Source organism: Heliangelus exortis, chromosome Z (assembly GCF_036169615.1).
Source record: "Heliangelus exortis chromosome Z, bHelExo1.hap1, whole genome shotgun sequence".
NCBI lineage: Eukaryota > Metazoa > Chordata > Aves > Apodiformes > Trochilidae > Heliangelus > Heliangelus exortis.
In genome coordinates, this window is record NC_092454.1 from 64,361,886 (window position 1) to 64,377,130 (window position 15,245).

At 40.7% G+C, this 15,245-nt stretch overlaps 1 protein-coding gene across 5 annotated transcripts in view; it reads right to left on the bottom strand.

Moving 5' to 3' along the window:
- SUSD1 (sushi domain containing 1) overlaps positions 1 to 15,245 on the bottom strand; it is a 169,223-nt gene that overhangs the window by 26,252 nt on the left and 127,726 nt on the right. For 2 of the 5 annotated variants that reach the window (XR_011723475.1, XM_071732194.1), the window contains exons 1-6: positions 7,690 to 8,262; positions 5,781 to 5,912; positions 4,439 to 4,594; positions 3,671 to 3,823; positions 2,210 to 2,386; positions 16 to 195 (exon numbers count right to left, since the gene is read on the bottom strand). Coding sequence is in view for 4 of the 5 variants with exons in the window: in XM_071732194.1 (XP_071588295.1) it covers positions 16 to 195; positions 2,210 to 2,386; positions 3,671 to 3,823; positions 4,439 to 4,594; positions 5,781 to 5,912; positions 7,690 to 7,768 (877 nt within the window). In the remaining variant the exon portion in view is untranslated. Of the gene's footprint in view, positions 1 to 15; positions 196 to 2,209; positions 2,387 to 3,670; positions 3,824 to 4,438; positions 4,595 to 5,780; positions 5,913 to 7,689; positions 8,264 to 15,245 lie in introns of those variants that run through there. The other 3 variants (XM_071732191.1, XM_071732193.1, XM_071732192.1) reach the window with 3 other exon arrangements.

The following is a 15,245-nucleotide window of genomic DNA, read 5'->3' on the forward strand; positions in this document are numbered from 1 at the left end:
GCAGGTATGACCTACCTTTGCACACCAAATCAGTGCCATCCCACTGTCCTTTGGCATTGCAGACAGCAGTCTGGTTGCCACTGGCAATAAAGTAACCACGAACACAACTGTAAGTTACTTTACTTCCATATGTAGTCCCACTTACAGATGCTGGATGGGCATTTAAAACAGAAGGTGGAACCCCACAGTCCACACCTAGGGAAAGGAGAAAAGATGATGACAAAGTAATTAGTCAAGCTGCAGAAGTAATGCCAGCTGCACTCTCATGAGTATTTATTTCATCATTATCAACTAGCCATCGTCTCCTGTGGTAATCCAACAGTTCCTCATGTTCCCCTCTGCAACATCATCACTGTGAGTGAGTGCTCTAGGTACTCCAGAGCTGCTTCCAAATACAATTATTTCTCTCTCTCTTCCTTTCATTTATGGCTTGCTAAATCTGCAACTCCTTACTCAGCCTAGCTGCTAGTACACAGAAGGTATTTGGTGTTTGTTTCTTTTTAATCTTTAAGATTGTCCTGTTTTTACAAACCTGATTACAGGTAGCAGGCTGGTTCTGTACCATTGCAATGAACAACAATCAGAGGGAGGCAGATGATGAGAAACTGCATTTGGGAAGCAAATTTTCTAAACTCTACAAGGACCAGAGAAATATAAAACCATAGCAAAGGTTACAACATACAACACAAAAGCTTCCTGCTAAGGCTTTTGTGTTAGCATGACACAACACTCAACAGTTTAACTAAACCTTTTCACATACATCCCATCTTCCCTTTAAACTACACAACTCTTCATCTCAAGACAAGTTTTTAATTAATATTCAAGAGAAGTTATACTTTTAAAAGACATATTACATGCATATATTTAAATAAAAAAGAAGATCTCTTCCACTTAAAGTACCCTGGTGTAAGATGACTTGTCTGGCCTACCTTCAATGACTAGTTTCATCCTGACTATATAAAATAAACTTCTAAATTATCATAAGAAGGACTAGAAAGAAACTTACTGCTTTTCCTGGACCAGAAGGCATTACAACTGGTCAGGAGAAAATCTCAAATTAGCAATAAAGACTTATCAGTGAAGCCCTCAGAATATGAAGACTAACTAAAATGTGCCTTTACTGATATTAAAAAAAAAAAAAAAAAAAAAAAAAGAGAGAGAGAGACAGAGAGAGTGAAGACTTAATTGAAACTCAGGAAAAGAGCTTGCAGTACAAAGAGGAAATACGTTTGTCAGTTCAGACTCATGGGCTGTTTCTTGTGTTGTACGTATGCTATTTCAATTAACAATGAGAAATGTGCTCAGAAAACTCCAAACTGACATGACCTTTGATTGCAGAAATTTAAAAAATCACATTTGAAAAAGCAGTCACTGAAAAACTGTAATAAAAATAAATGTTCCAACAATTCACAGGGACTACAATCCACAATCTTCCCTTAGGGACCTTTCGGGACTTTGGGCACTTTGCTTTCAAAATCATTGCCCTTTATTTGTTTTGGGACAAAAACATTCTTTTAGTTGTTCTAGTTTTATATAATTTTATATTAAATTGTTTTGTCTTTCCGTCCTCACAGATTTCCTAGAGATATTCAGTATTTAACTTTTCCCAGCCACAACACTTTAGCACCCTTATTCTAGCTGACTCACTTTCCATAGACATGCATACAAACATTAAATTTCTAACCACTCTCAAAGGAAAGGAGAAAATACCAAAACAAACCAAACAAACAAACAACAAAATGGGTAAGAACTAGGAACCAAGAGGGCTTTTCTATTTCTACTTACATGGTAGAATTGTTATACACAGTATAGCTTCCTGTAGCTACCACTTCAAGTGTCATTTTACTAATATACAGACTTTCTAATGTCTGACAGGAAAAAAATCCTGCAATTATAAGCAGCAATACTTCAAAAGAATAGGCCATTAGAACACCCAAGCAATAGGAAGTTTTAAAGATGTTCATATTAGGCTTCACACTTCAGAAATGTGAAGGCATTTGCTTGGACCAGTATCAAGAATTTTCAAAAATGTCATAATACTAACAAGAAGAGGTAGCAAAATTCTGAAACCTGCTCTTTTCTACTCTGCTTTGCAAATAGACAGATCTTGTATAACTATCCTCTGGATTGAGAAAACAGGCTTCTGTCTTAAGCAAACATTTTGCCATGCTTAAACTCCCATAATGAAGAATCTAAGACTTTTTTTCACCTTTACAGCTTAAAGCAGCAGGTTCCCAAGTTTCATTTGCAGTGCAATATGAGAACTTTCCGTTGTTGGTGTAAAATCCTTCTTCACATTCATAATGAACTGCACTTCCTGGAAGCAAGCTGTAGTTCCCCACAATGTAGCCATGCCTCATTTCAGGAGGGGAACCACATCCAATTTCTACAAAGAGATTTGGTTAAAAGATCTTACAGTAGAAAAATCACAATGCACAACCACATTAAAATGAGCTGAAATGCACCAGTCACTTCTTAAAATACACTCAATTTGATGAATCTGAGGGGATGCAAAAGGTAGAAGATGAGAATTGAAGAGTTGCACTGGCCACAGCTGGAAGATCCAGGTATTGAGTTATATTACTGACATATACCTGGTGCCACTCACAAGACCAGAGAGGAGATAGCACAGCAGGATGACGCTTTTTGTGTGCCCATCTCATCACAACAATGTCTGAATGATCCTTCAACATTAGAGGAAAAAGTTGTGCATTGAGGCCTGAAATTATTTGCCTGAGCGAGGTAAAGGTGAAGCACTGGAATGAAATGCTCTGCCCCATAGTCCCTTCCTTTCACTGAGCCAGCCTACAAAACCTGCACTGCTTCAGCACAGCTGCATGAGAAGGCTCCTCTGCCTGACTCCACCAGCAACACAGCCAGTGCAGACACACTGCCACAGCACCTGGAGCTGGTAAGATAAGCAGGAGTTATCAGCAATTCTGGCAAAAAGAAGCAGGGCACTCCAGTTGGAAAAGATGGCCAAACTACAGGCAGTGACCTCTACTGAGAGTTCTTGCATTAAATCAGAAATTAAAGCTGGGCAGAACTGAGGCAGTTCCTTCCACCTGGGACAGCTGGGTCCTTTGCATATTCTGAGGGGTACAGGTTAGGCTGCTAGCACTTTGCATCTGTGGAAACCTATATGACAGAGGAAAGCAGGAATGCTTCCAAATTGAGGGTTCTTCTGGTTTTGTGTGTTTGCTTGGTTTTGGTGTGTTTTGGGGTTTCTTTTTGGGGCGGTTGGGATTTTTTTTGGTTTTTTTCATGTCAAGATAAACAGAAAAAAGCTTATTTATGCAGGTGGCACAGTATGGAATAAATAGCTAAACTATTGCTTTATTATTCCTCTCCCCTAGGCTTGTTTCACTCATCTGACCTACCCTTACCAGATGTCTATGCTCTTTTCTCTTCCTCTTCATGTAGTGTGACTACATAAGTGCATTATACCACACTTCCTTCCTATTCAGAAACTAAATACATTACATTAATGGCATTACTAAGCTTCTCTGACTTGGCACACCCGAACCACTGTGTGGAGAGCCTGTACAAATCATACTTTGTTTTGACTCTACCATCCAGACATCATTGTAACAAGCTGAAAACAAGAAGACAGAAGAAGAAAAAAAAAAAAAAAGGTAATTGAGCAGAGTCCACTGGTCTGCAGTCTCACCTTTGCATGAAACCATGTTCCCATCTGCATGAAAAGAACGCTCTCCATTCTCTAATTTATAACCATCATTGCAGTAGCATTTGTAGCTTCCTTCAGTATTCACACATCTTGCATTGTGACCACACAGGCCAGACTCCTCACATTCATCTATATCTAAAAATTCAGAGAAAAATATATGCACTTCATGGTAGCTTATGTTTAATTAATTAACGTAGGATCAAATCTTAAAAAAAAACAAAAAAACCAACCAAAAAACCCCAACAAAAACAGAATTCCATGAGGAGTTCTATGTAGCTTCTGATGGCTCTTCTGTGAAAAAAAGCAGCTTATAATTGCCTGATATTTAAGCATATGGCAGGAGAAGACACTCACTTTTGCCACCAACTATCTTTTAAATTGTTTCTGTTTTACCTGCTAAATAGTTTCTATTGTTACCTCCTGCTACCAATGGTCCCAGAAAAATCCCATACCTGCAAATACCTTCATCAGTCACAACAGTTCAATACTGTAACAAGAATTAGGTAATAGCATACACTAAACACAAACATGAGATAGGTATCATCTTATTCTTGTTAAGCTAGCTTCTTTTTCTGCAAAGACTATGGCTCGAATGTGCCTGTGAAACAGAGTTTTGTACAAAAGTGATCTAATCCATAGCTGCTGGAACCTAAATGTCAAATTGTTTGCATCCACAGCAGAAGCTGGCCTGATAAAGACTTACAATTTATAGAGGTTCTAAACTGATAAAAGTTCTAAATTGATATGTACCTGTACAGTTTGTGCCATCATTGGGAATAAATGTCTTGTTGTTGTTGGAAGCTCGGTATCCATCAAGGCAAACACAATAAAAACTTCCGTGTGTGTTATGACACAGTGTGAAATTTCCACAGATCTTGCTGGCTCCAATCTGGCATTCATCTTTATCTGTCAGCACATATAAAACATGTCAGAAAGATTCAGTAAAGTTTCTTCCACCCCTCACTCATTCCTGTCTGGCCAGATTTCCTCTGTCTGCTTTTCACGTTATTTGGGAAGTAACCATTGCTCATTAGCTGGAGTGCTGAGACTATTAGAGGTTGCTGTCCCAGGATGGAACTGTGAATGAAGGTTCATGACACAGCCTGAGCTGATTTGAGGGCTGTTGATACCAAGGAGCTCTGCTTTCCCTTCCTGCTCCTTCTTGCAGTGCATTCTGGCAGCAGAACTTGATGGAACTTGTGCTGACCTCACCCAACTCACACAACTGGCAGAGAGTTAACATGGCAAAATATCCAACTCATCTCCACCAGAATGAGATAACTGAGCCCTGTGAAGGGCTCAGCAGGTGCCAGTGCTTGTAAGGGATGGGGAAAAAATGGGAGTGGAAGGGATCAGAGGTGGAGAACCTTCCCCTTTAAGCAGTAGTAAACTATTACATATACTGTCATAGCATTTGACATCATTCTTTGTTTCAAGAATTGATTTGTCATGTATGAGATAGTACTAAAAGGACACAGTCATAAAACAGGCTGAACAACACTTTTCATGTAGCAGACAATTGTACACTAAGACAGATGATGACTTACGAAATTAATTTTTAGTTAACCAGAAATCTGAGATGACTGGAAAAATCAGGAAAAGAGCACAAATTCCAATTGGCTTTATTTTCTAGTTTCCAGTTCAGTAATGCACAGGTTGAAGAGAGTAAGGAAGTGAAGTCCACCATGTTTAATTTTTTTTTTTCTGAATCTAGGATACAAAATACTAATGAAATCAAATTCATTTTTATTTTTAGAAGTAAATGTTTGATGAAAACCTGTATTTTCTAATACAAAATTAATTTTAATCCTTCATTATATAGCCAGAAACTGAATAAAACAGTTAAGCAACTAAGTAGAAAAGAATACTTTAATCAAGTACAAGAAAAGTACAGCTCATTGTTAGCCATTAAAAAAAAAAAAAAAAAAAAAAAAAAAGGAATACCAATTAATCCATAGCCTAGGTTTTGGAAACTGCCAGGAAATGACAAAGCTCTCACTGTGTTTTGAAGAATTCAGTAATATTACTTGAGAAAGAACATTTTTGGAGCATATAGTCTCTCTCCATTGAATGAACAGGCATCCCATCTTACCTTGACAATGGGTTCTTCCGTTGCCTACAAATCCGTAATTACAGATGCAGACACTTTTTCCTTCAATCTGATGACATGTAGCATGAATGTGGCATGTTGCACAGACATCTGAAACTGATCTGTTCACAATAGCTTGAAAAATAGAAAAAATAAAATTATTTTTAAATAAAATAAAAATAAATAAAGAGAAAGAGAGAGAAACAGAACTATAAAAGTGGTCTGGTATGGACAACAGGCACAGAATTTAAAGTGGAGATAAAATCCAAATTTAAGTGTAGCATGAAATCCCATCTACTCCCACCTCATTTTCAAACTTGCAGCAAAACCACAGCCGTAGTACTCAGAGGATAAAGATAAAAAAAATAAAGAGAGGGTTAAACAAAATACCTAAAATGAACAGCTTTCTCTGTCCACGAAACTTTGACAACAAACAAAACAGCTTTATAGCAGCTAGCAAGACTTAAGAGACATGTAAGAAAAATCTTAAGCCAATAGTCCTAATCTTTTCTCCACATTAATTTTCTTTCCCTTTTGTCTTGATTTTTGTTTCATCACTTATTTTTAAAATTTGTTTCCATTCTTTACACACAGGCATTTGGTTGTATTTTGTTTTTTTATTTGTATTTTATATCATCAGAATGTATATGGTATATATGCTATTCATAAAAATAATATTAAGAATACTGCCAGGAGGAAAAAAACTTACGGTAATTTTAGAAATTAATTTATATTAGAAGTAGTTTAGCAGCATATGACAGAAAACCTATTTTATTGTAATTTGATAGGGTTACAAGGATACATGAAACTAGCATAAAATACAAACTTATTCCCTTGTATCTTCCCTCATATTTTAAGTGCACTGTGCATTTCTCTCCATTTTTTTGTGAGCTCTTTGTTACTTTCACACATGCACTGTCTTTACAAATAATAAACCCCAGCATGGAGAACCTGAACATAGACAAAGAATATTTGTGCTTGCATCCTTTTCACATTTTTGAAGAAATAATGCACAAGTTGATGTTGTGTCATGATTCTGGACAAAACAGTATGGATTTTTTTTTTATTTCTATAAAACAGCAAAGATGGATAGGGATGGTGTGGTGGTTGCAGAATACAAAGTTTTTACTGTGCATATGGCAGCTCTGACAAAATTTTTCTGGCCTTTACATGGTGTCTAAATACATAACTGTACCTGGAAGGAGAAAGCAGCTGCACACTCTGGCCGGTTTTTTTTTGTGCACAAAATTTGCCAGTGTGATTAAATTGCCTGTCCACAGGCACAGGGCTTCAGTTTTGCTGACAGTGCATCCCCGCGTTGCCCAGGGGATGCTTCCCGTGGGAACTCAGTGCTTTGATAAACTCTCTAAGTGTATCAAAGACCCTAAAAAAACTCGAAGTGTGCAATTTAAAGTTTTAATTTTTAAAAAATTTTAAAATTAAGTTTTAAAACATCGCCATCAAGAACTTTCTCACGGTATCGTCATCTTCTGATAAGACACGGGAGTGTCCTCCTCAGATTGCTGCTCCGGGAGATAAAAAGCGGTTTGCTTCCCTCCCATCCCGCTGCGGGTGACGCTTTCTCACCCACTTCTCCTCAGTAACACCGCTTTTTCCCCCGACACTGCAGTCACCTCACGGTACCCGGTCCGGTCCGGCCCGGCCCGGCCCGACGCTCCCTCAGCCGCAGCTCCTGCCCGGGCCCTCCCGCCCAACGCCAAACGAGGCCGCCCCCACCGCCGCCCTCGACGCCCGCCTGGGGCCGGAGCCCGCGACCAGCCCACAGCCCTCCCGCTGCCGCTCCCCTCGTCCCGTTGTCTCCGTGCCCTCCGCGCCTTCCCGCCTCAGCTGACGGGCACCGCCCCAGGCCCGCGCAGGGGGTCCGGCGGGCCCGCGAAAGTTCCGCACGTACCTCGTCGCCGCTCCGCGCAGTGCAGCAGCACCAGCAGCAGCAGGAGCGGCCCCAGGGCCCGACCGTCCCCCGGCCTCATGCCCTCCCCGCCGCCGTCTACACGCTCCTGGGTGCTGCGTGGCCCCGATGCCCGCGCATCCTCCCCGCGGGGTGGGAGGGCAGCCCGAGGGGAGGGCAAAAGGCCGCGGCCCCTGGGCCATGGGCGGCCCTTCTCTTATCGCCGTCGCCGCGCCCTCGGGGATCCCCCCCCCGCCCGGCTTTCCCCTCAGCGAGGCCCCTTTCCTCCTTTGCCCGCAAACCCCTCTTCCTTTTTTCTTTTTTCTTTTCTCTCTCTCTCTCTTTTTTTTTTTTTTTTTTTTTTTTTTTTTTTTTTTTTTTTTTTTTTTTTTTTTTTTTCTGGTCTTTTCCTTTTTTTCTCCTTTCCCTGGCACGACTCTTTCCTTCCCCTGGACGCCGCCTCTGCTCCGGCCATGCGAGTGGCAGAGCTGATAAGGGCTGTTGCTGCCGGTGGCAGCCGTCCCTCACCCCGGGGCGTGGGGGCCGGGGAGAGAAGTGGAAGGAATGGTTATTTATGGTTCCTAGGAAAGGCGTCACACCTAGTGGTACCTGCCAGATGTACTGGTCCCGGCCCGCCCGCAGTGGGGTCCTTCTGCCCCCTCAGCAAATGGGACTGAGCATCAGCTCTGGGCCGGTGGCGCTGGGACGGGGTGGGATCGCTGTGTTGGTGTTCTTGGGCTGAGGGGCACCTCTGTCTGGGTCGGTGGTGTTAGGGCCACGCAGCACCTCCCGGCTGATGCTTTTGAGAACCGCTGGCCACAGGCAGGTCCCAGGGCCCACAGGGGCAATGCTGGTGTTGGTGTCCCTCTACACAGAAGAGGAGGATGCTCAACAGCTCTGCTGGACAAGCTTGCCTGAAGCTGGCACCTAAGTTCTGCAAATGATGTAACTGTGCATCTCCAGCCCTTAGCACCAGAAACAGATTAGACCTTGTTGGCCTTTGCCACAACATAGGTGAATCCCAAAGTGGTTTTACCCAGTAACAGCAGCACTGCCTGAAGACTTTTCAGCTGTGGAAGAGTGGTAATCCTCCCAAAGCTCATGGTCCTCCCTCAGGTTAGCCAGCCTGAATTTTAGAATGATGTATAAACCTCTATTTACATGTAGTTGCTCAGTTAGCACATAAGTTACATTATGGGGTAAGTCTGACAAGAAGGTTGATTTGGGCATCTTTCATGTGATCAAAGTTTTCTGAAGAAGGTGGTTCATATGTAGTGTTGGCTTTACATTAATGTCCCTTAATGCTAACACAGTGAAGTCCTCCATCCTAAATGCATTCAAGTGACATAACTTGATCAAAAAGATACTGCTGTGTCTGTTGTGTGTGAAGACCAAAACAGTTTGTGTCTGATTGCTTAGGAAATAAAACTCGGTTTCATAAAACTATTAGACTTAGGGATTTATTTCTGCAAGTTGGGCTGTTTCAGTATCTTTTAATTACTGTTCTGCCTATTTAAACATCCATACATTTTTAACCAGCTTCTGATACCCTTTTCCTCCTGGACAGGACACAAAGTGTCCTGATCCTTCAAGCAGTAGCCAATGACATCACAAGTTTCTGACTACTACCCATTTCTGTCCTAGCGTAATGAAATCAGAGGCATGCATTCTCAGTGGTGATGAGTAGTTTATCACTATATGAAATGATTCAGAAATTCTTCTGCACAACATACTAAAAATTATTTGGAAATTACAGTTTTTCCCTCACCTAGCAGCCCACCAGGTTGCAGGCACACTAATCACTGCAATTTTTACTATTTCAGAAAAAGCAGTGGCAGCAACTGTTTATTAAAATCTCACATAGCAAACAAGAAAATATTTTCAGCAGCAAATGTGAAAAAATATAAAGAGAAAAATATAAAGCTGTTATACAAACAGTCTTTAAAGGTAACAAGCAAGCATACCAGTTGGATATTATAGAGAATTCCTTTTTGCAAGGAGTCACGTGGAAAAGAGGGGGAATGGATACAGGTTACTCCTTGGAGACATTCCAGTTGGACACAAGAGGAAGATTTTTCATAAGAACAATCAGCCGTTGAAATAATCTCAGATGATCAGATGATCTTTGAGGTCCCTTCCAGTTTTGAATTCCATGATTCAATGAGACTAAGTAAATACAGGACCAAGACTGGAACAAACCTCCTTATTTTGTAAGGGGAGAAAGAAGAGCTGGTTAGTTGCTGTTTAAGAAATATTTCAGTACTGCATAATAAAACTATAAAGAAAGGTTACTTTAAATTACATATATGCTGTTTGTGTATCTGAGCTCAAAGCAGTGTCATAAAAAGTGTCAAAAGGAAGCTGAGAGGTTGTGTTCTGTTTTTCTGCTCTACCACAGGATCAACTCTACATAGATGATTCCTGACATACTTGTCGTGCTCTTTATAGTAAGAGTGGTGTAGAATTCCCAGCATGCCCAAGCAATCTTTTCCAGTATTTCACTCTCTGTGATGTGAAAATGGTCATCTAAGGTTCAACTTGCCTTTTAGTTAAGCTGTTCACTTTTCAGCTCGCAGCAAACTCCCAACACCCATCATGATCTGGAGCCAGGTTTGAATCAGCCATTGAAATGAGTTTTAGATCACTTTTGCTCTGAGGTCACTTGCCCAAGTCCTGAGCTGATTAATTTAGAAAGACAATCAAAGACTTAGGAGAGTAAAACAATGTCCCAACAGGCTGATTTTTACAGCTTAGGCAAGTTTATCTTCTATCGTACAAAAATATGTCTAATGAAATTCAGGGGCCTACACCTTTTCTCTCTTGGATAGGATGAAGGTTTTAACCTTGTCACTGACAGACTTAAAGGAGCTTTTAATTTTTGTAATTACAATGTTTCCTTTGTCCCTAAGAGCACTAAATCCCACTACCCAGGGAGCATCTGTACCAGTACTGACTTACATTCCTCTTTTTGTTATAAGAAAATAGTTGGGATGGTCAAGTAACTTAATTCACTCAGAGACACTTGAAGTTTCCTGTGCAGTTTTCCCTTGCAGCTGTCTAGATGGACATAAATGAGCAACCAGGCAACCAGGATTAAACATCTCTTCAGCCATCTGTATTTGTAATTTCCTTTTCAGACAGTGAATGTCACTATGTCATCTAAATCACATTCCTTTCATAAGGATGTTTGGTATAGATTACACTAGTTGTTCTGACATATAAAGACAACATATTTCATAGTAATGGTTCTCCCAGCAAATTGTTTTTTAAGAATGCAGAAACCATCTTCAGCCACACTGAGTAGACGTAATTCACCGATGTTAACAGATTGTTCAGCTATTCATAACACAATTGCATTCTTGGGCAGCTTGCTACCAAACAGTTCTTTCTGGCTGGCAGTGAAAAGAGTAAATGCAACTTGATGGAAGAGTCCTTCCATCTAAATTCTGCCTCTCTATTTAAGAAGAATCAGGTTAATGTGGTTACCCATTTAATACCTAGAATAAACAACAGCAATCATCAAAGCAGAAAAAACTGAAAAATGTCTGACCTTCTTAAGTTTCTAATAAAAATGCTTCAGTAAATATTGTGCAGAAAAAAAATTATTGCCTTGTAATTAATTTTGCTGTAAAGGAAATATTATAATTCAAGTTGTTTGCAGTGTTGCTCTCTTTACTCCTATGCTACTCACTAACTCCTGAAAAATGAAGTCAGGATGAAAAAAAAAGGGATTTCTGCTAAGGAATTAGAATGAGAGATACCTGTATTTAAACCTTAATTATTGGATCTTCCATACAATTTCCCTGGAGGACAGGCCTCGTATGAAACAGAAGTAGGAGAATGCCATATGCATCTTGAAGCAAGAGCATGGTAGCTGATAAAGCTTTCTGACAGTTGCTGCTAATCAGAAAAGCAGCTCTACAGGGCAGAAGGGTGGCTCTCTGTGGGTTTTAGCAGGAGCCCAAACTGCAAATTGCCACAAACCCACTGTTGCCTGTGATAAGATAATCTCTTTCTGCCTTTCTGAGCTTCTCCGTCCCACGTATTTGTGAAACTGAAAACATATTCCTACATAGGTGTGCTGGGACTTAATGCCATAAAAGCAGGTCTGGAATGATGCAATATGAACTTCTCTGATAGAAGCTTTGGTGTCACTACAATCTGCCCTGGTTTTTAAACCACAAGGACTTAGCATCAACCAGCTTACAGGGCAGCATCCTAATGTTGCTCATCTTGAAATACCATGCAGAAAGGCTGCTGACTGGTCATGACCTCTGTTCCATGCTGTTACAAGCTGTGTTGTTATTTGAAGGTAGTACTGACTGAATGCAGTATCTGGGAGAGGCAGAAAGTCACAAAGGAAGAGTAAAAGGGGGGAGGGAGTGGGAGACTAACAGCAGCCCATTCATATATGACAAAAAACCCCTTGAAAACTAGTATTATTCTTTTCTGAACTCAAAATGGATGAAGAGGCATGTTTTCTTTTCTGATCCTAGAATACCTGCTAAAATCAGAGGATAAAGGACTGGGCGAAAAATCTTAATGCTAACTTTTCTACCAAGCTCATCCACAGGGGTCCTGGCCTTACTACTGCAGCTCCATGAAACTCAGTGGCTTATACCTAAGGTAGCAGTTAATGACAATTAATCATTGTAGTGGTTAATTATAACACTTATTAATTGTAATAATTAATTATAATAATTAATAAGATCAGCCTAGAAGTGTTATAATCATTAGATGGGAAACATGGCAACTTAGATTAGATGGGAAACAAGACTGTATTATCAGAAAACCATAATGTACATAGTTAGGGTATATGTTCTCATAGTCTGATCTTTTCTCTCAAACTAGTTAGAAGAAATAAAGTAGAAGAAATCCAGGTGTACTTGTGCACGTTAGTATTGGCAGATCTAGCTCAAACATCTTGAGAGAGCTGTGTGATGATGCAAAACTGTATGTGCAAATGCACACTTCTGACTGGAAATCTCACTGCTCCCCACTCGGTTCTTGATGTGTTCCTTGCTTTTTTGGAGCCCCATGGTGCTTCTTCATACGTATTTTACAGGCAGCCCCTTCCTGAAGTGCTGTTTCCATGATCATGTGGCAAAAATCTGTACCTTGAAAAAGAAAAAAAAAAGCCAAACCACCACATTGTTTTGGGTTTTTTTTCTGTTCCACCATGGAAGTAAAGGCCAAGAGTTAAGCACTTGGAGTTCAGACAGGAAGATGTTTTCACTGTCACCTGTTCTAGAATATTCAACTACCCTGCAAATATCCCACCAATCAGAATCCTGAAGATGAATGACGATTCAGAGCCTGCAATGTTTCCTTCTCTTAAATAAAAAATAAAAAATGAAAGAAAAAAAAAGCTTTTGAAAACTGGTATTTGTGAGTTTACAGAAGACAAAAGGCTATCCGCTTGGTAATAAGATTAACAATTCCAAAAATCACACTCTCTCTGGGTCTGTTTTCACTGGGTGTTAAATATACAAAAGGCAATGTGTATGCATATTAATATAGATACATACACACCATGTGACCAAGTGCTGTAATAGTATTTAGAAAGGACTGTGTGAAAACAGTGACTGAATGCTCCCAGAAGGGAGAGTTCATCCCCAACAGGCCTCCTGGACTTGCTAGATAGCCACATAACTGTGGCAGTTGTTTTTTAAAATGTGTTGTCTGTATATATTGCATCAGCACGAGTAACAGAGCCATGTGAAATGCTGCAATGCTTTTTGTCCAACATCTGAACCACAACTCCTTCCTCATCAAAACAACCAAGAGAAGAGAGGAGGGCTTCAGGTCACTACCTTCACCAGCTAGAATACAAATTTCCTGTGTGTTGATCTAAACCTCTCAGTTTTTGATGACATTTACAGAATATTGAGTTCTGTAAACCTGGGTAAACAGCCTTAACCAACAAATGAGAGAAGGAAATATTTCTCTAGAAGGCATCCTAATTTCAATCTTGTAGGAACAATTCTGCAAATGTCATTATTTAAAAATAGAGAAAAAAACCCACACAATGAACTGAAGAGTAACACCAGAGAAGGGATGTAGAAACCAAATTGCATTATTTGATCATCAAAAACCAAATGCATATTGGGATAACCGTTATTAGGAAATTAATATTACAAGCCTTGATCTGGATCACCTAGCTCTGGATCTGGGGACAAGATAGTAGCCTTGTCATCTCCCATCACACCTGATTGTCCCCATGTGGGTGCCACCATCTCTAGTGTTGCTGCCTTGCATCCCTGCCCCAATGTTAACTGAGTATCTGGATTTTTGTTGAGGTTGCCACCACTTCCATATGCTCTCCTCTGGGTCCCACCACTAAATGGACTGGAAATTAGTGGTGGCACCAGATCAGATATCATCATCGCACATCCCTGTAACAATATTGGCTGAGTATCTAGACCTACACTGAGGAACCCACTACCACCCACATCCTCCTGAGTGTTGTACCACCCGTGTCCCTCTGGTGCATGTTCCAGTGTCTCCCCTGTATTTCACCTCAAGTAGTCAGGGATGTAGCTGTTCTAGATGTTGCCCAGGTTGATGTCAATGGTGTAAAAACCAGTGCCAGAGTCAGAGTCAGAGGTGACCTTCAGATGCTGCCCCTCCTGTACTGTCAACTCCACAAGCAGTGGGAGGTGAGGCAGGTCCCTGAAGGACTGGGGGACATGGTGGATTGGGGGTCACCACAAGGGAAACAGCAGGACTCATGAGGAGGAAACTAGTCCCATAGAGGTGACATGGAGGTCCATGGAGGGGACACGGAAGTGGACACTGGCCCCATACTAGGACTGTTCCTTGCACTTGGACTACATCAACTTGCTGTCTAATTACAATTACAGAATTTTCTATTCAATAACTATTCGAAGTACAACTCTTTCATCAGTGACATTATACAGCTGCATAAATCAAATGCCCCAATTTATAACCATTTTAATAAAACCACATTGTGTATTAATGCAACATTAAGATCCAGATACATGATTTAACGCTTCCTTCCAGGCTGAAGGTACTGGGAGAGCAAGTGAGGAGGCATATATTTCAGTTTAGCAGTGTAGTTTTTTTAGATTGGATGCTAGACTTTAGAAGGGACAAAGAAAATCAAGATTAGTCAGCATGATTACTCAGCTTGCATTCAGAACGTCAATCACACTCCATGTTTCTATGCATTGGTTCTGAAATGTTATCAGCAATTTTTTCTGTTAGATTACATGGGACAGTAAGTGAACAAGATGTCCCAGGCAAGACAGGATGTTGTTGTGAACATCTTCTAGTTGTGTCAGAAATAATTTTTTCCTTATCTATTTTTCCGCTGATGGGTGGCAATAATGACTGTGAAAATATTTTTCAAGGGCCTTGATTAAGTGGAAGGTTGCTATTAAGTCTCCCTAAAGCCTTCTTTTCTCCAGGCTGAACAGCCCCAGCTCCCTCAGCCTGTCTTTGTAGGAAAGGTATTCCAGCTCCCTGATCATTTTCATGGCCCTCCTCTGCACCTGCTCCATCAGATCCATGTCCTCCCTGTATTGAGGGTTCCAGAG